Source organism: Eleutherodactylus coqui, chromosome 6 (assembly GCF_035609145.1).
Source record: "Eleutherodactylus coqui strain aEleCoq1 chromosome 6, aEleCoq1.hap1, whole genome shotgun sequence".
Lineage (NCBI taxonomy): Eukaryota > Metazoa > Chordata > Amphibia > Anura > Eleutherodactylidae > Eleutherodactylus > Eleutherodactylus coqui.
The window spans coordinates 225739213-225763816 of record NC_089842.1 but is presented as its reverse complement, the minus strand read 5'-3'; the positions used below and the strand labels follow the sequence as shown (position 1 = coordinate 225763816).

The 24604-nt window shown below is 42.2% G+C and overlaps 1 protein-coding gene across 1 annotated transcript in view; it reads left to right on the top strand.

Moving 5' to 3' along the window:
- LOC136571852 (vomeronasal type-2 receptor 26-like) overlaps positions 1–23922 on the top strand; it is a 43115-nt gene extending 19193 nt beyond the window's left edge. Inside the window, exons 4-5 of the mRNA XM_066572473.1 lie at positions 5226–5349; positions 23015–23922. Of these exons, the coding sequence (XP_066428570.1) occupies positions 5226–5349; positions 23015–23922 (1032 nt within the window). The remainder of the gene's footprint in view (positions 1–5225; positions 5350–23014) is intronic.
- Positions 23923–24604: the final 682 nt, after the last annotated feature.

The window sequence follows — 24604 nt, the reverse complement described above, 5'->3', positions numbered from 1 at the left end:
CGCCTATGCTGTGAGTGCACAAAGACTTCCCATAACGGTGTTTTATCTGTCTGACACAAATACACTGACTGACTAGGGCAGAAAAGTAGGCCGAGGCCCTTAGTAGGGTGAAAGTCTGCCATGTTTGGGCACTGTAATTGCTTCATGTTTAATACTTTCCTTGGTTTCCTTTGGCTCGCCTATGCTGTGAGTACACAAAGACTTCCCATAGCAGTGTTTTACCTGTCTGACACAAATACACTGACTGACTAGGGTAGAAATGTGGACCGAGGTCCTTGACGGGGTGAAACTTTGCCATGTTTGGGCGTTCTGATTTCTTTATGTGTAATACCATCTTTAAGTTCCTTGGGCTCGCCTATAATAATAATAATAATAATCTTTATTTGTATAGCGCCAACATATTCCGCAGCGCTTACATAGACAGGGGGAATACAGAAAGACAAAAGTACAAAAAATTACAGAACCACGGTTACAATCGTAATCAGTTGGTGGAAACAATAGGGGTGAGGGTCCTGCTCGAACGAGCTTACATACTACAAGTAATGGGGTGATACAGAAGGTAAAATGGCTGGAGGTGTGCACAGTATCGCGTGCTGGAGAGTGAGGGATGCTATATACAGACAACAGTCAGACTTTTAGCTATGCGACGGCAGGATTAATATGACTACAGGAGCGGTTTATGATGGCTAGCAGGGATTGTGGTCAGTAGGTCAGGGAGCATGTTATCAGGCAGTGTATAGAGGAGTTTGTTTAGAGAATGCGGTATGCCTCCATGAAGAGGAGCGTTTTTAGAGCACGCCTGAAGTTGTTCGAGTCCTGGATTGCCCGGATGTTCTTTGGTAGTGCGTACCAGAGGACCGGTGCTGCTCTGGAGAAGTCTTGTAGGCGGGAGTGAGAAGTTCGAATTAGAGGGGTGTGCAGTCTAGTTTCATTTGCCAAGCGGAGAGCCCGGGCTGGGTGATGGATTGAGATGAGGGAGGCAATATAGGGGGGCGCTGCGCTGTGGAGGGCTTTGTGGATTAAGGTAATAAGTTTAAATTGAATTCTGTATTTAACGGGCAGCCAGTGCAGTGACTGGCACAGGGCAGAGGCATCTGAGTAGCGGCTGGACAGGAATATGAGCCTGGCTGCCGCATTCAGGATGGATTGGAGAGGGTAGAGTCTGGTGCAGGGGAGGCCAATCAGCAATGAGTTGCAATAGTTGAGCCGTGAGTGGATGAGGGCAACAATAAGCGTTTTCAGCGTGTCTATGGTGAGAAAGGAGCGGATTCTTGAGATGTTGTGGGTGCACAAAGACTTCCCATTGCGGTGTTTTACCTGTCTGGCACATACACACTGACTGACTATGGCAGAAATGTAGGCCGAGGCCCTTAGCAGGGTGAAAGTCTGCCATGTTTGGGCACTGTAATTGCTTCATGTTTAATACTTTCCTTGGGTTCCTTTGGCTCACCTATGTTATGAGTGCACAAAGACTTCCCATTGTGTTGTTTTACCTTTTTGGCACAAATACACTGACTGACTAGGGTAGAAATGTGGGCCGAGGTCCTTGGCGGGGTAAAACTCTGCCGTGTTTGGGCGCTCCGATTTCTTCTTGTGTAATACCATCTTTGTGCACTGACAGCATAGGCAAGGCCAAGGAACTCAAAGACTTCCCATAGCGGTGTTGAGCTATCTGACACTTACACAGAATGAATTGTGTGGGGACACATGGATTTCCCATTGCTATGCAACTCACGGCACCTTGGGTCACACAAGATGGAGGCTGGGACCGAGCCTGACCATGGGCCCGCTCACGTGCTTCCCACACAGAGTATTGCTGCATTGTGGAGATGTGTAGAAGTGCTGGCACCTGAGTCCCCTTTATGCCCACGTTTGCGGCTCCTGTCAATTTTGCGACGGAGGTGTCACAGGATTGGAATGATGATCGTACGTCAATTTATCATCAATTCTCAACAGCATTGAGGGCTATCGCCCACACTTTGGAAGAGAGTCACTGCCTGTCTCTGCCAACCCTCTGCAGTGTGTGCCTCCGGTTCCTCCTCATCCAGTACGCGCTTATAAATAGACATGAGGGTGGTGTGGCTATGAAGCGAGCATGTGGCATGAGGGCAGCTGAACGCTGCGAAGGGACACTTTTGTGTGCCATGTGGACGCAGGATCGTGCGGGAGGGGGGGGGGGTTGGACAGCAATGCCAGCATGTAACCCAGGAGAAGAGGCAGCGGTGTCACCTGCAGGCAGTGATTGTCCTTGGTTGCAGGTTGTGTGGTGCTTAGCTAAGGTGTGCCTTGCTAATGAGCGTTTGTCCGAAGTAAAAATTGTTAGGGGGGGTGACACCAGACTCTTGTCCCCATTTTGGCTTAATAGTGGGACCTGGGAGCCTGAGATGCAGCCATGTATGCTGCCCCTGCCCTTCCCTATCTGGTTCTGTGGTGTTTCCATGACTTTCTGAGGTTTTCTACACTTCAATGTGGTTTGTTACTCGAAACGATTTCTCGAGTATTACGGAAAGTTCGACTCGAGCAACGAGCACCTGAGCATTTTGGTGCTCGCTCATCTCTATTCATGAGTCAAATCTTACTAATTTTGTGGTGAGAAAAACGAATATGACAAAGAAAATATTTTATTAGTTCTAGTTTCTGTGATATACAATAAGTGGAAGTATGTTATTTTAATAGATTAAGAGAAAATGATACATTTTAATTATATATGCTAACTACATTGAAAGTGCATTTGAATTTTTTTAATGACATTCTAAGAGTTCTAAATTAATGTAACAATTCCTGGCAGGTGGTTCATTGTGAAGAGAATCATGTGGTGACTTCATGAGATCATTTCATTTGTAAGTGGTCTCCGGAGCATCCCTACACACAGACCAACAGTAATCCGCAAGCATTGCTTCATTCCAACGGCCCTGATATCTTTGTTCCATTACAGAAATATCCTGGTGGAATTTTTCTCTGTGTTCATCACTGACAGCTCTACAATTAGGAGGGAAAAAGTCTAGATGGGAGTGAAAAAAAGGGATTTTAAGGGACATGTTTCTGAGTTGATGGTATTTTTTCAGAAGTACTGTCACCAACTGTTTAGTTATCATCTCTTTTGTTGCCTAGGAATTTATGAATAACTCCCTTTAAGGCTTGCCAAGCTTCCTTTTCTTTTCCCTCCAAAACTTGATCAAATGCAGGATCCTTTACAAACTGTAGAATTTGTAGCCCGATAAAAATACCTTCCTTAACCTTTGCATCACTCAATCTAGGAAACTTGTTTGTCCTTCCTGGTTCATACCTTTGACAAATTTTTTCATTAAACCCAGCTTTACATGAAGGGGTGGAAGAACAACATCTTTTGGGTCCACAAGAGACTCGGCAATGAAATTTTTCTCAGTAGAGTAAAGATTTCTTGCAGGCCAGTCCGCTTGAATGTAAGGTGATTTCCTATCCCAACTGTGCCACATACATAAAAAGCAACAGTATTTAGTATACCCCAGTTGCATTCCTAAGAGTATAGCGATGACTTTTAGATTATCACTAGAGATGATCGAGCCTGCTCGGATAAGGCAGTTACTTGAGCAAGCCTCGCTCTTCTCAAGTAACTGCATTCTTGTCCGAGCAGGCTCGGGTGGTGGCGGGGGGGCGCAGGTGGGTGAGTGAGAGAGATCCCCCCCCCCCCGCTACCCCCAGCCACCCCCCGCTCACCCCCGCCACCACCTGAGCCTGCTTGGACAAGAATGCAGTTACTCGAGAAGAGTGAGGCTCGCTTGAGTAACTGCCTTATTTGAGCAGGCTCGCTCATCTCTAATTACCACAGATTTTCCACTTGTGTTCAGCATATTTCATTGAGTCAAGGAGGGCTGTCATATTTGCATTAGTCTCCTTCATGTGAACTGCATGACCAACAGGAATAAAAGGAAGACGGTTGCCGTTGTGAAGTAACACAGCTTTCAAATTAAGATTGGAGGAGTCTATGAATAGTCTCCATTCAGTTGGATCATGGTTCAAATTCAAACATTTCATTAGGCCTTTAACGTTGCAGCAAGCAACCAGATTGTTTTTCTTCTCAAAAAAAGGAAGCAGATCCCTCTGACGTTCTCTGTACTGTGAGACCCTGACACCACGTTGGAGAATATTTCATTGCTGTAGTCTTGACCCTAGTAGTTCCGCCATCTCCTTTGACAAGTAAAGGTCTCAAAGGGGATCACTTGATTTCACTTGTTTCAGTTTGTGTAATGTATCATCTTTTATCTCAAAGTCAGAGTCATGGGATGTGGAAGGCTTGTTGCGTTCTTCTTTTTCCACACTTTCTTCATTTTCTACTTCAAGCTTATAATGTTGGGGTGGAGTAGGAACTGGTAAACTATCTGAATGTGGAATAGGTCGAATAACAGAAGGAAGATTCAGGTATTGAACTGTTTCTGTTTTCTTCATTGATAATCCTGCCTTTATAAGCAGAGTCAAGCAGGAATAGCCGTCATCTGTATGGTTTGAAGGCTCCCACCAAACCATTGGCACAACAAAAGCCATAGATTGTTTTTTTATTTTTCAGCCATTCTTGTAGTTTAACTAAACAAGAGTTGCAATATATATGTGCAGTCCATGACTTTTCCTGGTCCCCTACCTTCATACCAAAATAATGATAATAGGCAGTCTTCACAAAAGGTGTCAGATTGCGTTTCTGTGACGAAAATGTTATTTCATCACAAATGTTACAAACATTATTCACTAAATTTACACATTTTCGTGGCATTTTGATATAGCAAATTTTACACTTCAAAAGCACTCCAAAACCAGAAATTCTGAAAAAAAGAACAGAAACAATATGAAACTCAGTCATAGCAACATTTATTATGTGTACAACCTACAAATAGATGGGGAATGTTGTGTTATGTCAGTTGAGAGGTGTGACAACTCCCTCCCAAAAAATTCCCACAAAATAAAAATGTAAACTCTAAAAAATGATACATCACTTTATCTCCAAAGCAAGAGCTAATCGGTCATTTTTATGGTGATTTTTGAATTCTGCAGATGGAAATACATAAGAATATGCTAATTTTGAGCCCGAAACAAAATCATTGTTGGGCAGTGTTATCTGTCCACCCATCAGGCTGTATGTTTTGCCCATTCAGCTACTTATTATAATGTCAGGATGATATTCTTCACATGAATGGACTCATACATGGGCATTTTGTCCTTTTCATTGTAGTAAAGGTTCTTGTCTTTTCCTTCAGATTCCAGTATCCCGCTGCTCGGACCAATGTTCACCTGGAAGCAGGAAAAAGACAGGAGAAACAATCCATACCTGCTGCTACAACTGTGTGCCATGTTCAGAAGGAGAGATATCCAATGTTACTGGTATATGGTAGTATGAGTAGTAAAAAAACTAAACTTTAGTAAAGAAAAATTTGATCAGCTCAGAACTGCTATTGGTAACATTAAATGGGACAGCATCCTCAAAAATAACAGTACAGAGGACAAATGGGAGAGGTTTAAAAACAACCTAATTACCTCATGTGAGCGGTTCATGCCCTTTAAAAACAAAAGAACTACCAGTAGAAGGAAACCAATGTGGCTCGACAAAACTATAAAGGGGTAATAAATGAAAAAAAAAGCATTTAAACTACTTAAACAAGAAGGCAGCAAAGAAGTGCTAAAATCATACAGGGAAAAAAACAAAATATGCAAAGAAAAGATCAAAATTGCTAAGAAGGAGGCAGAAAGACTGATCGACAAACAGACAGAAATAACCCCAAACTATTCCCCAATTATATAAACAGTAAAAGTATTTGCACTGATAGCACTGGCCCTCTAACAAATAAAGCAGGAGAAATCATAAAAAAATGATTGGAGGAAGGCAAATCTATTATTTCCTTTTCAAGCGTATTCACGAATGAAAAAGAAAAGTCACACGAGATGCAGGGGAATAAAATGAAACCCCGCTAAAAATATTGCATACCAACACAGGAGGAAGTGCAGAGCCGGTTAAAGAGGATTAAAATCGATAAATCGCGGGGCTCAGATGGAATACACCCAAGGGTTCTGAGGGAACTAAGTGACGTGACAGCTAAACCCCTATTGCTTATATTTATGGACACTATTGAGACTGGGGTTGAACCATCGGATTGGCGCATTGCCAATGTGGTTCCAATATAGAAAAAGGGTTGCTGGAAGAGAGTCTGGTAACTACAGGCCTGTAAATCTCACTTCAATAATTGGATAAATATTCAAGGTGTTTCTGAGAGACGCCATCCTAGAATACCTCAAGGAAAACAGAGGTATAACCCCTCATCAGTATGAGTTCATGAGGGGTCCATCATGTCAGACCAATTTGATTAGCTTCTACAATAAAGTAAGTTCTAGACTGGACCTCGGAGAGTCTATTGATCTTGTATATCTGGATTTCTCTAAAGCATTTAACACCGTGCCACATAATAGGCTGATATATAAAATGAGACAGCTCGGTCTAGGCGAAAACGTGTGTATCTGGGTAAAGAACTGGCTGAGAGATAGAAAACAGAGGGTGGTAATAAATAGATCGTACTCTAATTGGGCCACCGTCGCTAGTGGGGTGTCACAGTTGTATTAGGCCCCATTCTGTTCAATATATTTATCAATGACCTGATAGAGGGGCTGCACAGTAAAAAATCAATATTTGCAGATGATACAAAATTATACAAGATAATTAATACAAAAGAGGACAATGTGCGGCTACAAAAGGCCTAGACAAACTGGGGGCTTGGGTAGAAAAATGGCAAATGAAGTTCAATGTTAATAAATGTAAGGTTATGCACATGGGCAGGAGATGCTGATGTCAACAATACACACTAAATAGGGTACTGCTAGGGAAAAGTGATATGGAAAAAGACCTGGGGGTACTAGTGGACTGTAGATTTAACTGGAGCAATAAATGTCAGTCAGCTGCTGCAAAACCAGTGCATTGGGGGGCTTTAAAACAGGCATAGGTGCGAGTGATGAGAACATTATTCTTCCACTGTATAAGGCACTTATCAAGCCCCAAATGGAATACTGTGTGCAGTTCTGGACACCGGTGCTCAGGATAGATGTTGCAGTGCTTGAGGAGTTTCAAAGAAGGGCAACTAAATTAGTAAACGGAACGAGAGGACTAGAATACCCAGAGAGGCCAACAAATTTTGGATAATTTACCCTGCAAAAAAAGCCGACTAAGGGGCGATGAATAACTATGTATAAATATATTAGGGGGCAATACAATCTCTCCCATGATCTGTTTATACCGAGGACTGCAACGGTAACAAAACGGCATCCTCTGTCTAGAAGAAAGCAAGTTTTATCGCCAACACAGAAGGGGGCTCTTCACTGTAAGAGAAGTGAGACTGTGGAACTCTCTGCCTGAGGATGTGGTGATAGCAAAATCCATAGAGGAGTTTAAGAGGGACTAGATGTCTTTCTAGAGTGCTATGATATTACAGAATGTAGACATTAGATGACCATTGGGTTGTTGATCCGGGTATTCGAGTTAGGTAGAAACTATCAAACGTTGATCCAGGGATTATTCTGACTACCATTATGGAGTTGGGAAGGAATTTTTTCCCAGAATGGGCTAATTCGCTTCTGCCTCATTGTTTTTTTTTGCCTTCCTCTGGATCAACAAGGCAGGGTTGAAACAGGCTGAACTAGATGGACATTGTCTTCATTCAGCCTAATATACCATGTTACTATGAGTAGTCGTGAACGTTACATGTGGAGAAGACAAGAATAGCTTCCTAAAGGGTGTACATACAATTGCAAGAAAAAATAAGTGAATCATTTGCAGCTACATGGATTTATTACTAGCAATGCTTATCTTCATCAGTCAGAAAATAAAATGAGCTATATTTTTGCAAAATTTAATCAGGTTACACCAAAACGATTTTAGGCAAAAATCGCAGGAAAATCAAATTTCCCATAATGCCTGCTGCAGAGACCAGTGTGCAGCTAATAAGCAGCCAGGACGCCCTGCTGATGTCACCAAATGTGTCCTCCATCTTGCATATAGACAGCAATTTCCTGCCCCATGTGATCAACCTGGCAGCGCAGAGCTTCCTAAACAATCACCCATGCTTACATCCAGAGCCGGAAAAGGCCAGAAAACTATGATTACACTTTCAGTGTTCACACCCAGCCACCTCTTATCTGGCAGAGGTACAGCAACAGTTCAGACTACCACCCAACCGCTTCATCTTTGACATGCCTATACGGTGGAATTCCACAGTGCATATGTCTCAGAGGCTAAACCAGCAGCAGAGAGTGATCATGGAGTACCTGATGGTGTATGCCATTAGCAGAGGCTACATGGAGGTCAGTCACTTGATGCATGTAGAGTGGTTGCAGATCAGAGATGTTTTAGCCCTTTTAGCCTGCCTTAAGCAAGCAACCAAAATGGTCAGTCATGATGACGCACTGATCAGCATGACCATCCCGGCCTTCTGCCTGCTGGAACAGAGGCTACAGAGGCCTCATAGACAATTACATGTTATTGTCACAGAAAGAAGAGGAGGATGGGTTAACAACCTCCCAACTGTCTGTCCCATCCACTATTACTCAAAGTCAGAGGAAAAAGTATAGATGAGGAGGAAGGGGGTAATATAGGACTAGCCATCCATCACTTACCTCAGCTATTCTTTGTGAATAGTGGGACCAGCCATAGGAATAGGAGCTATGACCCTCAGGCACATTGAGGCATATGAGTGCTTTAATGCTGCAGTGCTTACAGAAGCACACATCAAAACAACGCTGCGATATCGTTGCATTTCTTAACACAATTGTCAATGGGACTTTCTAATGTTAAAAATGCATCGCAGGGTGGTGCTTTGCAATTTTTTGTGCGATGAGTTTTTAACATTAGAAAATCCCATTGACAATCGTGTGAAAAAAAACGTGCAACAAAAACGCAAGTGTGCAGGAGCCCTAACACAGGTGAGACAGGGTTTATTTCAGGCTCTTGCAGCTTGAAACAACAACACAGTGTAGGACTTAGAGTCACAGGCAGCACTTATCCATGATGGGCCAGGAGTATGTCAGCTTCCATATGGATGTACTCAGACATAGAGTTGGCTCCACTGACTTCTGGGTGTTTAATGCCAGAGCTTTCACAACATGATTTACAGGTGCTCTCCTGCCCCAAAGCCAGTGTGCTATCAGAAGGGTGTTCAGCACAGTTAGGGGTGTGATAACTGACAGATGCATCTGCCTGTCCATAGTCTATGTTTATCGCCTGGCGGTTATAAAAATGAACAAGGTATTTATTTCACTGGACTTCTGTATCTCCAAGGCAGATTCCAGTGATTAGCTAGCATGCTGCCAATTATTAGTCATATATGACTGAGCATAGATTTATATCATAGATCACACTGCCCTCAAGGTGCTGTTACTGGTGATGGTTGTGATGCTGCTGCTCTCCTTCTCCTGCTTCTATCATGTTTCTTCCTCCTTCTCTCCTCCAAATAAAAGATATATCAATACAAAAATATAAATATGGAGCTACAGCTTTCATGTTTCCACAAGGATCACACTCTGTCCTCAAGGCAGTGTTGCTGCTGGTGGTGATAAAACTGCTGCTTTCCTTCTCCTGCTTACACCACAGTTGTGCCTCTTCCTCCTTATCCCGAAATGAAAATTTTCTAAAGCGCAAGAAACAGCTGTCACTCAGCATAAGGCCTGTACTTGGCTGTTCTGTTCATCTGGTACAATTTATTAGCATTATTATTTGTGCTAAAAAGTCCAATTTTTATATCAACTGTGCCAAGACATTTTTCCCAAAGCAAGTGGTTTGGGGCAAGTTTTAGACATGCAGCAATATTCTTTTAAATAGCAGTGGATTCCTTCTTGTTATTCTTCCATAAACACCGTTCTTTTTCAGAGTGTTTCTATTAGTCCACAAATGAACAGTAGTTTTTACAGTTCGTAGAGTCTGCTGAAGGTCATTTGCTGTTATTCTTGCTAACTGTTTGACCAGGCATTTGTTGGGAATCAGACAAAAATAATACATCCAACAAATTCCTTTCCGCTCTTGATGACAACTTTATCTTCCAAAAGATAAAAGAGAAAACAAGGGGATCTGGGCTAAAGCTAATAATGAATTGAGACTTGCAAAAGAGGCCAAAAGCAATAAAAAAAAGATTTTGGGGATATATTAAAAGCAAAGGAAAAGTCAAAGAGGCTATAGGATGTTTACATAATGAAAATGAGGAATAGCTTAAAAATAATGTTGAGATGGCCAAACTTTTAAATTCCTATTTGGTATGTTTTTTTCAGAAAGTAAATGTAACATCAGCTAGTCTTCACTGAGCTATTGGGGAAATAAAAGAATGCAGACTATCTATTGTTAAGATCCCGGTTTTATCTGTCCATTTTGTCTCCAGTCAGCCATCTTATAAGCTTCAGCTTAATTCTCTTTGCAAACTGAAAACTTGTTTCCTGTCATCCAGCATCACGAAGTGCAGCGATTCTCATGAAAGATATGTAATTGTTATGTCTTAAGTTTAATGAGAAAATGTATTGTTTGTCTGTTTTTCAATCAAATGTCTGTTTCTCATAACTACACTTGCTATCTGTGAGAAATAACCTTTTCTAAGCTTTGGCTTAAAGCCATTCCCTTTTTCTCTCCATAACGGTCTATGTTTGTAGAATAAATGTTAGAATTCTTTGGAATACAGTAAGCTGTCTGTGTGTCAATGATTCTGCAGGCCTGCTACACTTCACTACTAATTTGGAGCTCTAGCAATATATTATAGGGGTCCCTGGAACATGCCTAACAAACTGACACCCAACTGGGACTTAAGGCAGGCAAAAAAAGACTATCGTACCCCGATTCTCGGTCTCTGAGTGGGAAGGAGCAGCCCAGAAGCACAGACTGAAAAACAGCACTCTAAGGTAAGATATTATCTTGCCACTTTGATCTGTGCTTCTTGGCTGATCTTTCTCTCATCTGAGGGTAGGTGTGCATGTCTCTTTATAAATCCTCGAGTCTTTAATAACTTGACATAGATCTGTTGCTAAGGTGGACATTTGCATGATTGCTGGAATCTGTATATATTTTCTCTTTGTGTTGTGGGTACTGTATAAGAGTATGCAGAAAGCGTGGAAGGGCAGTAGTGAGCCCTGGAGCCCTCTTAGTACATATCAAACAGACTTCTCGCAGTTCCAAGAACCGTACCTTACAATATATATGTACTAAGAGGGCTCCAGGGCTCACTACTGCCCTTCCACGCTTTCTGCATAATCTTATACAGTACCCACAACACAAAGATATATATATCAAGCTCTTTCTTATGGACAGCTTGATTGGGAGCCCCTATTAGGCAGAGGGCAGAAGTAGAGACAGAAGGGAAGAAAGGGAGGGACAGTACAACAAGTAAGAAAATGGGAAATTCAAATGGGAAAAATGCACATCGAAGGAAGACAGCTAGGGAAATAGTTGAGGAAAGAGAAAGTAAACAAGTTGTGGGGAAGGGATGCAGTAAGTTATTACGACAGGCGGGATGCTAGGAGAATGGAATCTTAGATCAGCACGTCTGGGAGAGATTCAGGGACAGCCATAGGGGCTGGGTAAAAGAAAATGGATTAGAAGGAATGTTGGGAAGTTGGATCAAGGCGGGTTAAGCAATAGATGGGATGGGTTATCAGAAAAAGGAATATAAAGGACATATGTATTATGCACCCCCTGATACTCCAATGTGCTACCTGCCACCATATGCACAACCCACAGCTCTAAAAGGTCCAACTGGTTGGACCTGTACGGTGTGTGGACAACAAAATTCTGATCACAAAAATTCCTGCTTTGCCTGCGGGGCTGCATGCCCGAACAGGACAGTAGGAAGTCTCTCCATGGTGAGCAGAAGTCAGGCAGTGGTAGGCACAGTGCAGGTGGAGGTGGAAGGGGGTGGAGAAAGCAGTAACGATGACACTAAGGAAACCACCACAGGGGCTAGTTCCTCCAAGGTTACCAAACAGATACCACAGACTTTGATGCTGCCTGAGTATAGACCTTGGACCCTGCAAGAACATATGTCCCTACTATAACAACTCCCGGATCCAATGTCTAGATGTATGCCTTTCTATAGGCAGATGGTTCAGATACAAAGTACATAAAATGCCACCTGGGCAGATCTGGCCCCGTTAGTCACCCATTAGTCCCTGGGGAAGCATTGGGTGGACTTATAAATCAGCATGTCGAGGACAATTGTGGAAATGACCATGTAGATAGAAAACAGGCTGCATCCCGACCATATTATAATATTGGACTGTTACGTCGGGCAAAGGAGAAACTGCAAGAATCATCTCTGTCCTTGTCTAATATAGTACAGGACAAGGTGGAAGGAGTAGAAAGTTTCTCCATAAAGGTCTATGTTTGAAGAATAAATTTTAGAATTCTTTGGAATACAGCAAGCTGTCTGTGTGTCACTGATTCTGCAGGCCTGCTACACTTCACTACTAATTCGGAGCCCTAGCAACATATTATAGGGTTCCCTAGAATATCCCTAACACTATAAACAGAGAGATGGTGAGGGAACAGTGAAATAAAAACAACAAAAATGAATTTAAGTCTCCAGGTCCAGGGCAGGCCGCTGGATTGAAATATGGCATCATTAATAGGTTGTAAGAATGCATGCTGCACTACATGTACCATATGGCCTAGCACCCTATAATTGCCTTTTTTGTGCAGGAATAAGTACTCAATATAAGAAAGGTGTGTGAGCGGTTGTTTATCAGTGCCTTGTGAAGGTGTGTGAGAGGTTGTTCACCAGTGCCTTGAACATGTGCTTTGCTCCTCCATTTAGCAGTTTTGCTGTCTGTATGTAGATGGATATGTGGTGTTTTTACCTGACCTCTTGTATCAGTATATCAGTAGGCACATGGACACTTTCTGTAATTTTTTAAAATCTCCAGGTACAGATAAATTACTTCCTTGGATACTAAAGAAAGCAGCAGTTGTAATTGCTGAACCACTCGCCGTAATCTTTAAAAATTCCTAAAGAACAGGAAAAGTCCCAGAAGATTGGAAAAAGACAAATATTGTCCCTATCTTCAGAAAAGGGAAGAAGGTGTATATAGGAAACTACAGGCCTGTGAGCCTAACTTCCATACCAAAATGGATCTTTGAACAAATTATTAAACAGTACATATGCAAGTTCTTGGATGAGAATTGAGTAATTAACCAGAGCCAGCATAGTTTTGTAACAAACAAGTCATGCCAGACTTATCTAATTTCCTTTTATGACAGAATATCTGACTGGGTAGATGAGGGAAATGCAGTAGAAATAGTGTTAGTAAAAAATTTAACAAAGTATCTCATACCATCCTTATTGAAATAATGACTACATAAGGGATTGACAAGGCAGCTATTGGATGGATTAACAACTGGCTGAGTGATCATACTCAAAGAGTGATCATAAATGTCTACATATCAAAGTGGAAGAATGTCTCAAGTGGGCTACCACAAGGCTCTGTCCTGGGCCCAAAGTTGTTCAACATTTTTATAGATGATCTAGAAGAGGGAATTGAGAGGAAACTAATCGAGTTTGCCAATGAAACAAAGCTAGGGAGGATGGCTAACACTAGAGAAGACAGAGAGCGGATTGAAAAAAGATCCAGACAAGCTTGAGAAGTAGACGTCAACTAACAGAATGGTATTTAACAAAGAGAAATGCAAAGTACTACATCTGGGCAAAAAAAAAGTGATTAAAGCACATACAGAATGGGATGAATTGAGCTAAGGAGCAGTACAGACTTGGGTATACTACTAGATCACAGAGTGAACATGAGTCAACAGTGTGATACAATAGCAAAAAAGGTACACAATTCTGGGATGTATTGAACGAAGCATAGAGTCTAGATCACATGAGATAATTATCTTTTTCTACTCTTCCTCAAACCTTATTGGAATACTGTGTCCAGTTCTGGGCATCCCAAGTTAAAAAAAAGACATCGACAAACTGGAGCAAGTTTAGAAAAGAGTTACTAAGGTGGTGAGTAGTCTGCAAACCATCTGCTGTGAGGAAGTGTTTTAGGATCTGGGAGTGTTAGCTTGCAAAAAAAAAGAAGGCTGAGAGGAGACCAGCTGACTTCAAAAAACATTCTGACAGTGAGGGTGATCAATGAGTGGTATAGGTTGCCATGGGAGTTGGTGAGTTCTCATTCAATGGAAATCTTCAAACAGACTGGACACACATCTTTCTGGAATGATTTAGTGTATCCTGCATTGAGCAGGGGATTCGACCAGATGACCTTGGAGTTCTCTTCTAACTATATGATTCTATAATACTTTCAGGATTAACTGTTGTGATCTTGACAGAATATCCACTTCTAGGCATAGTAGCAACAGTTCTGACTGTTCTACATTTGCAAAAATTTTAGCTTTGATGTACACCAAGGTTTTTAGCTGGGCGTTTGTAGCCCATTTTAGCTGTATAATACATCTTGTTAGGTCCTATGAAGATTGTTTGCATTGAAGCTGTTTTACATTAACCAATTTTTCTTGAGAACAGATTTTTCATTAACCAGGCCTTATGTACCTTTATTTATTGAGTAAATCACCTGTGAAGCCTATACTTCCAATGTGATCCCCTTCATTAAAACACATATTTCAAATCAGTTTATGGAAAATTAATTTACACCAAGTTTCACTTACTTTTTGTTTGTATACCTTGAACTTCTACTTAGTGTGCTCAATAAAATAAATTAAAATTATAACTCTTTATGCTACTATTTACCTTAGATTGTTTTTATCTAGAATTGTGACTTAGATTACAATTAAATCACATTTTATTAGTAATCAATGCAGGAATCCAGATAAATACAAAGGTTTCACTTAGTTTTTCTTGAATAATATCATAGTTACAACACACTACACTGCTGCAAAATTCATGACAAGTATTTATGGAGCTCAAGGTGAAAAAAACGAAACCTTTACCTAGCCAATAATATTTCTATCCATCAACTTCCTATTACAAAACAGGTTTCTGCTTGTAAAAGATAATAGAAAGTAAAAATCAGATACATTATACAAACTCTTTATATATTGTTTGATAACACCGTGCAACACAATTTTTGTAACAGATAAGCAGATAGGTGGCTTACAGTAACTTTAGTGCGCTGAATTCAAATATGATATTCGGTTTTTTTTCTACCGCATAAGGTTTTCCAATTATGGGGAATAATGCAATACAATTGCCATTGTAATGTGTTTTTAGGAAATATGCCTATACATTTAAACCAGTAGGCTTGCCATTAACTGTGCTTAATAAAAAACATAGCAAAAGTGATTGCTCAACTATTTTGCAATCACTGTTACACACCGCGTGCTGACTGAACACTATAAGGGTAGGTTTATGTAACATATAGGGTATGTTTCCACAAGGCATAAACACTGTGGATCATCCACCAGTAAGTTGTAATTAATGAACTGTGTTTTTACAGGTTATTGGTTAGACTAAATAAAACAATCAAAATAATAAAACAAAAATACATGTTTAGTATAGCTGCATCTATAAAAGTCCAGTTTATCAAAGTAATGCATTATTTACCCTGCACGGTGAACGTTGTCCGAAAAAAAAATTCATAACGCTAGAAATGTTTTTTTTTTCATTCTGGCTCCAAGGAAAAATGCAATAAAAAGCGATCAAAAAGTCATATGTATTCCAAACTGGTAATAATGCAAACTACAGGATGTGCCACAAGGAATGAGCCCTTTCACAACTATGTGGACAGAAAAATAAAAAAGCTATTACATGCAGAAGATGGCGGCGGAAAATAATTAAAAAAAAATTAATGTCTTTGAAAAAGAAAAAAGTAGTACAACAAAAAAAAACAACATAAGTTTGGTATCATAGTAATCATATTGAACAAGAATAAAGTCATCATGTCATTTTTGTTGCTGTTTGTTGGCTGTTGTTTGGTGGCTGTAGAATCAAGACTAGAGATGAGCGAACTTACTCAGGGGGCGCCAGGGGGCGGTGACGGCGTGGTGGAGCCGTGGGTAGCAGTAGAGAACTCTCTCCCCCCCCCCCCCCACTCCCCTCTGCAACCCCCCGCGCACCCCCGGCGCCCCCCGAATCTTTTCGTCCGAGTAGTCAGTTACTCGGAAAAAGTGGTGCTCGGGTCCAAAAACACCCGAACCGAGTAAGTTCGCTCATCTCTAATCAAGATGGCAGAATTTCATTTTTTTTTTTCATTTTACTCCATTTAGAAGTTTTTGAAAGTTTTTTTTAGTACATTATATGGTAAATTAAATAGTACCATTAAAAAATATAACTCGTCCAACAAAAAACACACCCTCATACAGCTACTTGCTCGGTCACTAAGGGGTTAAACAACTTGAAAATGAGGCGTGCTGCTATTATTCAGCTTTACCAATGTGTAATCAGCATGTTTTAATTTTAAAGAAACATATCAATTACTTTCTTTAATTTGTTCCACAGTGTAATTGGAGAGTTATTGGACTGGAGATAAAGTTCATGTTTAGGAATCTTGCTCTCCACAAATATATATAAACAATTACCAAACAAAACACCTCTATAGCTTAGGGGGAGGAGCTATAATTGTTTTCAAAATGGAAATATGCTAACAGATGACAATGCACTGGACCCCTGAAACATTTCAGTAGCAAGTGTATAGGCGGACCCCTGTAACATTTCTGTAGCAAGAGTATGGGCAAACCCCTCAAACCTTTCAGCAGCAAGTGTATAGGCAGACCCTGTAACATTTTTGTAGCAAAAGTATAGGCGAAAACTTCAAACCTTTTAGTAGCAAGAGTACAGGCAGATGCCTGTAACATTTCTGTGCCAAGAGTATAGGCGAACCCCTCAAACCTTTCAGTAGCTAGTGTATTAGAGGACCCCTGTAACATTTCTGTAGCAAGTGTATAGGCGAACCCCTGTAACCTTTCAGTAGCAAGTGTATAGGCGGACCCCTGCAGCATTTCTGTAACAAGAGTATAGGCAAACCCTTTAAAGCTTTCAGTTGCAAGACTATAGGCGGACCCCTGTAACATTTCTGTAGCAAGTGTATAGGCGGACCCATGTAACATTTCTGTAACAAGAGTATAGGCGAACCCTTCAAACCTTTCAGTAGCAAGTGTATAGGCGCCCCCCCTGTAACATTTCTGTAGCAAGTGTATAGGTGAACCCCTCAAACCTTTCAGTGGCAAGTGTGTAGGCGGACCCCTGTAACATTTCTGTAGCAAGTGTATAGGCGAACCCCTCAAACCTTTCAGTAGCAAGTGTATGGGCGGACCCCTGTCACATTTCAGTAGCAAGTGTATAGGCGGGCCCTTTTAACATTTCAGTAGCAAGTGTATAGACGGACCCCTGAAACATTTCTGTAGCAAAAGTATAGGTATACCCCTCAAACCTTTCAGTAGCAAGTGTATAGGTGGACCCCTGTGACATTTCAGCAGCAAGTGTATAGACGGACCCCTGTAACATTTCAGTAGCGAGACTATAGGCGAACACCTCAAACCTTCCAGTAGCAAGTGTATAGGCGGACCCCTGTAACATTTCAGTAGCAAATGTGTAGGCGGACCCTTGTAACATTTCTGTACAAGAACATAGGCAAACCCCTCAAACCTTTCAGTAGCAAGTGTATAGGCGGACCCCCTTTAAAATTTTAGTAGCAAGTGTTTAGGCGGACTCCTGTGACATTTCTGTAGCAAGAGTATAGGTGAACCACTCAAACCTTTCAGTAGCAAGTGTATAGGTGGACCCCTGTAACATTTCAGTAGCAAATGTATAGGCGGACCCTTGTAACATTTCTGTACAAGAACAAAGGCAAACCCGTCAAACCTTTCAGTAGCAAGTGTATAGGTGGACAACTGTAACATTTCTCTAGCAAGTGTATAGGTGAACCTCTCAAACCTTTCAGTGGCAAGTGTATAGGTGGACCCCAGTAACATTTCTGTAGCAAGTGTATAGGCGAACCCCTGTAACATTTCTGTAGCAAGTGTATAGGCGAACCCCTCAAACCTTTGATTAGCAAGTGTATAAGCGGACCCCTGGAACATTTCAGTAGCAAATATATAGGCGGACCCATGTAAAATTTCTGCAACAATAGTATAGGCAAACCCTTCAAACCTTTTAGTAGCAAGTGTATAGGCGGACCCCTGTAACATTTCTGTAGCAAGTGTATAGGTGAACCCCTCAAACCCTTCAGTAGCAAGTGTAAAGTGGGACCACTTTAACATTTCAGTAGCACGTGTATAGGCAGACCCCTGCAACATTTCTGTAGCAAGCGTATAGGCGAACCCCTCAAACCTTTCAGTACAAGTGTATAGGCGGTCCTCTAGAACATTTCTGTAGCAAGAGTATAGGCAAACCCCCGAACCTTTCAGTAGCAAGTCTATAGGCGGACCCCTGAAACATTTCAGTAGCAAGACTATAGGCGAACCCCTCAAACCTTTCAGTAGTAAGTGTATAGGCGGCCCTCTAGAACATTTCTGTAGCAAGAGTATAGGCGAACCCCTCGAACCTTTCAGTAGCAAGTGTATAGGCGGACCACTTTAACATTTGTGTAGCAAGAATATAGGTGAACCACTCAAACCTTTCAGTAGCAAGTGTATAGGTTGCCCTCTAGAACATTTCTGTAGTTAGAGTATAGGCGAACCCCTCAAACTTTTTAGTAGCAAGTATGTAGGCGGACCCCTGAAACATTTCAGTAGCAAGACTATAGGCGAACCCCTCAAACCTTTCAGTAGCAAGTGTATAGGCGGACCCCTAAAACATTTCAGTAGCAAATGTATAGGCCGCCCTCTAGAACATTTCTGTAGCAAGAGTATAGGCGAACCCCTCAAACCTTTCAGTAGCACGTGTATAGGCGGACCCGTGTAACGTTTCTGTAGCAATAATATAGGTGAACCACTCAAACCTTTCAGTGCAAGTGTATAGTCAGAACTCCGTTACATTTCAGTAGCAAGTGTATAGGCCGCCCCTGTAAAATTTCTGTAAAAAGAGTATAGGCAAACCCTTTAAGCCTTTCAGTAGCAAGTGTATAGGCGGACCACTGTAATATTTCAGCCACAAGTGTATATGCGGACTTCTGTACCATTTCTGCAGCAAGAGTATAGGCGAACCCCTCAAACCTTTCAGTAGCTAGTGTATAAGAGGACCCCTGTAACATTTCTGTAGCAAGAGTATAGGGGGACCTCTGTAACATTTCAATAGCAAGTGTATAGGCGGACCCCTGCAACATTTCTGTAACAAGAGTATAGGCAAACCCTTTAAAGCTTTCAGTAGCAAGTGTATAGGCAGACCCATGTAACATTTCTGTAACAAGAGTATAGGTGAACCCCTCAAACCTGTCAGTAGCAAATATATAGGCGGACCCCTGAAACATTTCAGTAGCAAGAGTAAAGGCTAACCCCTGGAACATTTCTGTAGCAAAGGTATAGGTGAACCCCTCAAACCTTTCAGTAGCAAGTGCATAGGTGGACCCCTGTAACATTGCTGTAGCAAGATTATAGGCGAACCCCTTAAACCTTTCAGTACCAAGTGTATAGGCGGACCCCTGTAACATTTCTGTAGCAAGATTATAGGCGAACCCCTTAAACCTTTCAGTAGCAAGTGTATAGGCGGACCCCTTTAACATTTCAGTAGCAAGTGTATAGATGGACCCCTGTAACATTTCTGTAGCAAGAGTATAGGAGAACCCCTCAAACCTTTCAGTAGCAAGTGTATAGGTGGACCCCTGGAACATTTCTGTAGGAAGAGTATAGGTGAACCAGTCAAACCTTTCAGTATCAAGTGTATAGGAGGACCACTTTAACATTTCTGTAGCAAGAGTATAGGTGAACCCCTCAAATGTTTCAGTAGCTTGTGTACAGGCGGACCCCTGTAACATTTTGTAGCAAATGTATAGCGGACCCCTGCAACATTTCTGTAGCAAGAACATAGGCGAACCCCTCAAACCTTTCAGTAGCAAGTGTATAGGCGGACCCCTTTAACCTTTCAGTAGCAAGTGTATAGGCGGACCCCTGTAACATTTCTGTAGCAATAGTATAGACGAACCCCTCAAACCTTTTTAGTAGTAAGAGTATAGGCGGACGCCTGTAACATTTCAGTAGCAAGTATGTAGGCGGACCCCTGTAACAATTTCAGTAGCAAGACTATAGGCGAACCTCTCAAACCTTTTAAGTATCAAGTGTATAGGCGGCCCCCTGGAACATTTCTGTAGGAAGAGTATAGGTGAACCAGTCAAACCTTTCAGTATCAAGTGTATAGGAGGATCACTTTAACATTTCTGTAGCAAGAACATAGGCAAACCCGTCAAACCTTTCAGTAGCAAGTGTATAGGCGGACCCCTTTAACATTTTAGTAGCATGTGTATAGGCCGACCCCTGTAACATTTCTGTAGCAAGAGTATAGGCGAACCCCTCAAAGCTTTCAGTAGCAAGTGTATAGGCGGACCCCTGTAACATTTCAGTAACAAGTGTATAGGCCGCCCCTGTAACATTTCTGTAACAAGAGTATAGGCGAACCATTCAAACCTTTCAGTAGCAAGTGTAAAGGCGGACCCCTTTAAGATTTCCGTAACAAGTGTATAGGCGGACCCCTGTAACATTTCTGTAGCAAATGTATAGGTGAACCCAATTTCTCTCCTGTTGCAGCTAAAAGAATCTTTAGGATCTGCTGCTTTCCACCGGTGGAGAAGAGAAGTCTGGGGAAATCCAGCCTTTATTCACCTTTATGAGGGTAAGCATGTCGGCGCTGTCAGTTGACAGGTGGGTACGCTTATCCGTGATGATCCCACCAGCAACACTAAACACCCTCTCTGACAAGATGTTAGCGGCATGGTAGGCCATCACCTCCAGGACGTACAGCGCAAGTTCGTGCCACATGTCCAGCTTTGACACCGAATTGTTGTATGGAGCAGAGGCATAACAAAGGACGGTGGTACGGTCGGCTATGTACTCCCTCACCACTCAATTAAACCGCTCTCTTGCGCTGATGCAGAGTGGTAATTTACCACTCACAGAGACTTGCATACAATAGAGAGGCTGTATGGAGTGGGAGAAAACTAGAAAGCCAGTGGAAAGTGCTGGTAACTGCGGCTACCTCAACCTCCCCAAGGAAAGATTATCGTTTGATGCTCTGCACAGGGGCAGAAAACTCTAAAGCCAGTGGATAGTGCTAACAACTGCGGCTACTTCACTGCACCCAAGGAAGGGGGATTGTGAGACGCTCTGCAGAGGGGCAGAAACCTATACAGCCAGTGGACAGTGCTAATAACTGCGGCTACTTCACCGCACCCAAGGGAAGCGTATTGTGAGACACTCTGCACAGGGTCAGAAAACTCTAAAGCCAGTGGATAGTGCTAATAACTGTGGCTACTTCACTGTACCCAAGAAAAGAGTATTGTGAGATGCTCTGCACAGGGGCAGAAAACTCTAAACCAGTGGATAGTGCTAATAACTGCAGCTACTTCCCCCCACCCAAGGAAAGGTTATTGTGAGACGCTCTGCACAGGGGCAGAAAACTCTAAAGCCAGTGGATAGTGCTAATAACTGTGGCTACTTCACTGTACCCTAGAAAAGAGTATTGTGAGACGCTCTGCACAGGGGCAGAAAACTCTAAAGCCAGTGGATAGTGCTAATAACTGCAGCTACTTCACTGCACCCAAGGAAGGGGGATTGTGAGACGCTCTGCACAAGGGCAGAAAGCTATACAGCCAGTGGACAGTGCTAATAACTGCATCTACTTCACCACACCCAAGGAAAGGGTATTGTCAGACACTCTGCAGAGGGGCAGAAACCTATACAGCCAGTGGACAGTGCTAATAACTGCGGCTACTTCACCGCACCCAAGGAAAGCGTATTGTGAGATACTCTGCACAGGGGCAAAAAGCTATAAGCCAGTGGACAGTGCTGATAACTGTGGCTACTTCACCGCAACCAAGAAAAGAGTATTTTGAGACGCTCTGCACAGGGGCAGAAAACTCTAAACCGGTGGATAGTGCTAATAACTGCAGCTACTTCACCCCACCCAAGGAAAGGTTATTGTGAGACGCTCTGCACAGGGGCAGAAAACTCTAAAGCCAGTGGATAGTGCTAATAACTGTGGCTACTTCACCGTACCCAAGAAAAGAGTATTGTGAGACACTCTGCACAGGGGCAGAAAACTCTAAAGCCAGTGGATAGTGCTGATAACTGCGGCTACTTCACCCAACACAGAGAATGGTATCTGTTAAATGGTTTGCAATGGCCCAGGAAATATTAGAGTACTGTTAAGCGATGATACCTCTGCCTAATGCAATGCACACATAGCACGGTATAGCTGAAATGGTTTGCATGTGCAAGGAAATATTAGAGTACTGTTAAGCGATGATAGCTCTGCCTAATGCACTGCACACACAGAACATTATAGCTGAAATGCTCTGCACAGGCCTAGATGCTTAAAAAAAAATTGGTGCACTGCTGCTCCAAGCCAGCCACAACAGTAATGCACACAATGAGGAGTAGCCCTAAGATGGACCGTTGGGGTTCTTTAAGAGGGGATCCTACTCTAACACTTTCCCTATATCAGCAGTAGCACTTTCCATAACCTCTGCCAGCATGTGTCTGAGGCGAGCCGCGGGCAGCCCCAGTTTACGTACTCAGTGGTTCTATGTGTGAAGTGCCAGCCACTCACTGCTGTTGGCGGGCAGAGGGCTGGCACTTCACAGCAGGAAGTGGTAATGCCTTCCCCGCATGTTTATTGGCTAAAACAATGGCGCTAAGCATGCGGGGAAGGGAAATGGAATTTTTTTGAGTACCGCGTGTTGCTCGACTCAAGTACCGAGCATCTCGAGTAGCCTAATAGTTGAACAAGTATCAATTTCGGACAAGTGTGCCCGCTCATCCCTAGTGGCTAGCTAAACAGGCTATTATATAATTTCCCACCCTTACCAGAGGAGCCATCAACCTAGGTGTTTGCCTCCACCTCCCATTGGTAGCAAAGGTCCCGATAAATGGGTAGATATGCAATATGTAGATATATGTTTTCAACGTGTATTAATTTATAAATTATCCCTACAGATGCAGCTAACTGTATTAAATGCCAAAGTGATGAATGGCCAAATGAGAAGAGAGACCAATGCTTGCCCAAAGTCATAGAATTCATCTCTCACCAGAATGACACCATGGCTTCTATATTTTCCGGTGTCTCGGTCTTTGGATGTCTTGTGACCATCTTCATATTTGGAATATTTATTTATTACCAAGACACTCCTATTGTTAAAGCTAATAATCGGAACCTGAGTTATCTTCTCCTGGTCTCCATCATTCTCAGCTTCCTCTCCATCTTCTTGTTTCTTGGTCAACCCAGTGATGTAACTTGTAGTTTTCGTGAAACCAGTTTCGGAGTTTTCTTCTCAGTAGCCATCTCCTCACTTCTCGCCAAGACTGTTATGGTTTGTGTTGCTTTTAATTCCAACAAGCCTGGGAGCCCCTGGAGAAAATGGCTGAGCATGAAGCTGCCCTATACCATAGTGCTGTTGTGTTCATCTATACAAGTTGTCATCTGTGTTATGTGGTTGTCTTTTTCTCCCCCATTCCAGGACCTGGATAAACAGTCTTATCCCGAGAAGATCATCATTCAGTGTAATGAAGGCTCAGATATCTGCTTCTACTCCATGTTTGGTTATATGGGGCTCCTGGCAGTGGTGAGCTTTGTTCTGGCTTTCATGGTAAGAACATTACCAGACAGTTTTAATGAAGCCAAGTACATCACCTTCAGCATGCTGCTGTTCTGCAGTGTCTGGATCTCCATGATCCCAGCTTATCTGAGTACCAAAGGGAAATACATGGTGGCGGTGGAGATATTTGCAATAATGGCGTCCAGTGCTGGACTTTTAGGCTGTGTGTTTTTCCCAAAATGTTTTATTATTTTATTTAAATCTGAAATGAATAGAAAAAATGATCTCTTAGGGAAAAGGAAGGCATGAGGGCAAAATATTACCCCCTGATAATAGTGATTAACTCAAAGCTTCTCTATCAGATTGTGCATGAATGAGGGGGATCTAAATGTAGGATTATCATTCCATTATCTGCAGTAAATTGTACAATTAGTAGAACCTTGTATAATTATGTAATATTAAAAATAAAAAAAAAACAGATGAAGACTCTATATTTGCCTGATAACATGGAAGGGAATCTGTCATGTTGTATATAAAGTCTTAAATATAACAAGGTTTAAATAAAAGCTGTGCTTCTAAGTACATGTGAAGATATTAATGTAGTAGTAAAGGAAGAAAACTGGAATACTTCTGTGAGGAGACAACTTGTATAAGGCAGAACTCCTCTATGTCTAAGTTTCCTCATGATAAACCTTAATTAGGTGCACATGACTCAGGTAGTTGGTTTAGGCTGGGATTACACAGGGCGGATTTGCCGCGAAAATTCCGTCCGGAATTTCACTGCGGCAAATCCACCTGTGGCCGCTAATCCCGGGGTTAGCCAGCCATGTGGACAAGATTTGTCAAAATTTTTTTCCACACGGGATGTCCACTCCATCGCGGCAAAGCTGGCAGAAGCCAGCGCTGGGGCTTGGATTTCCCGGCCGCAGCAGCATGTCAATTTTTTTTTTCCATTGTGGCCGCGGTCTCCTCTATGGGAGCACCGGTCGCA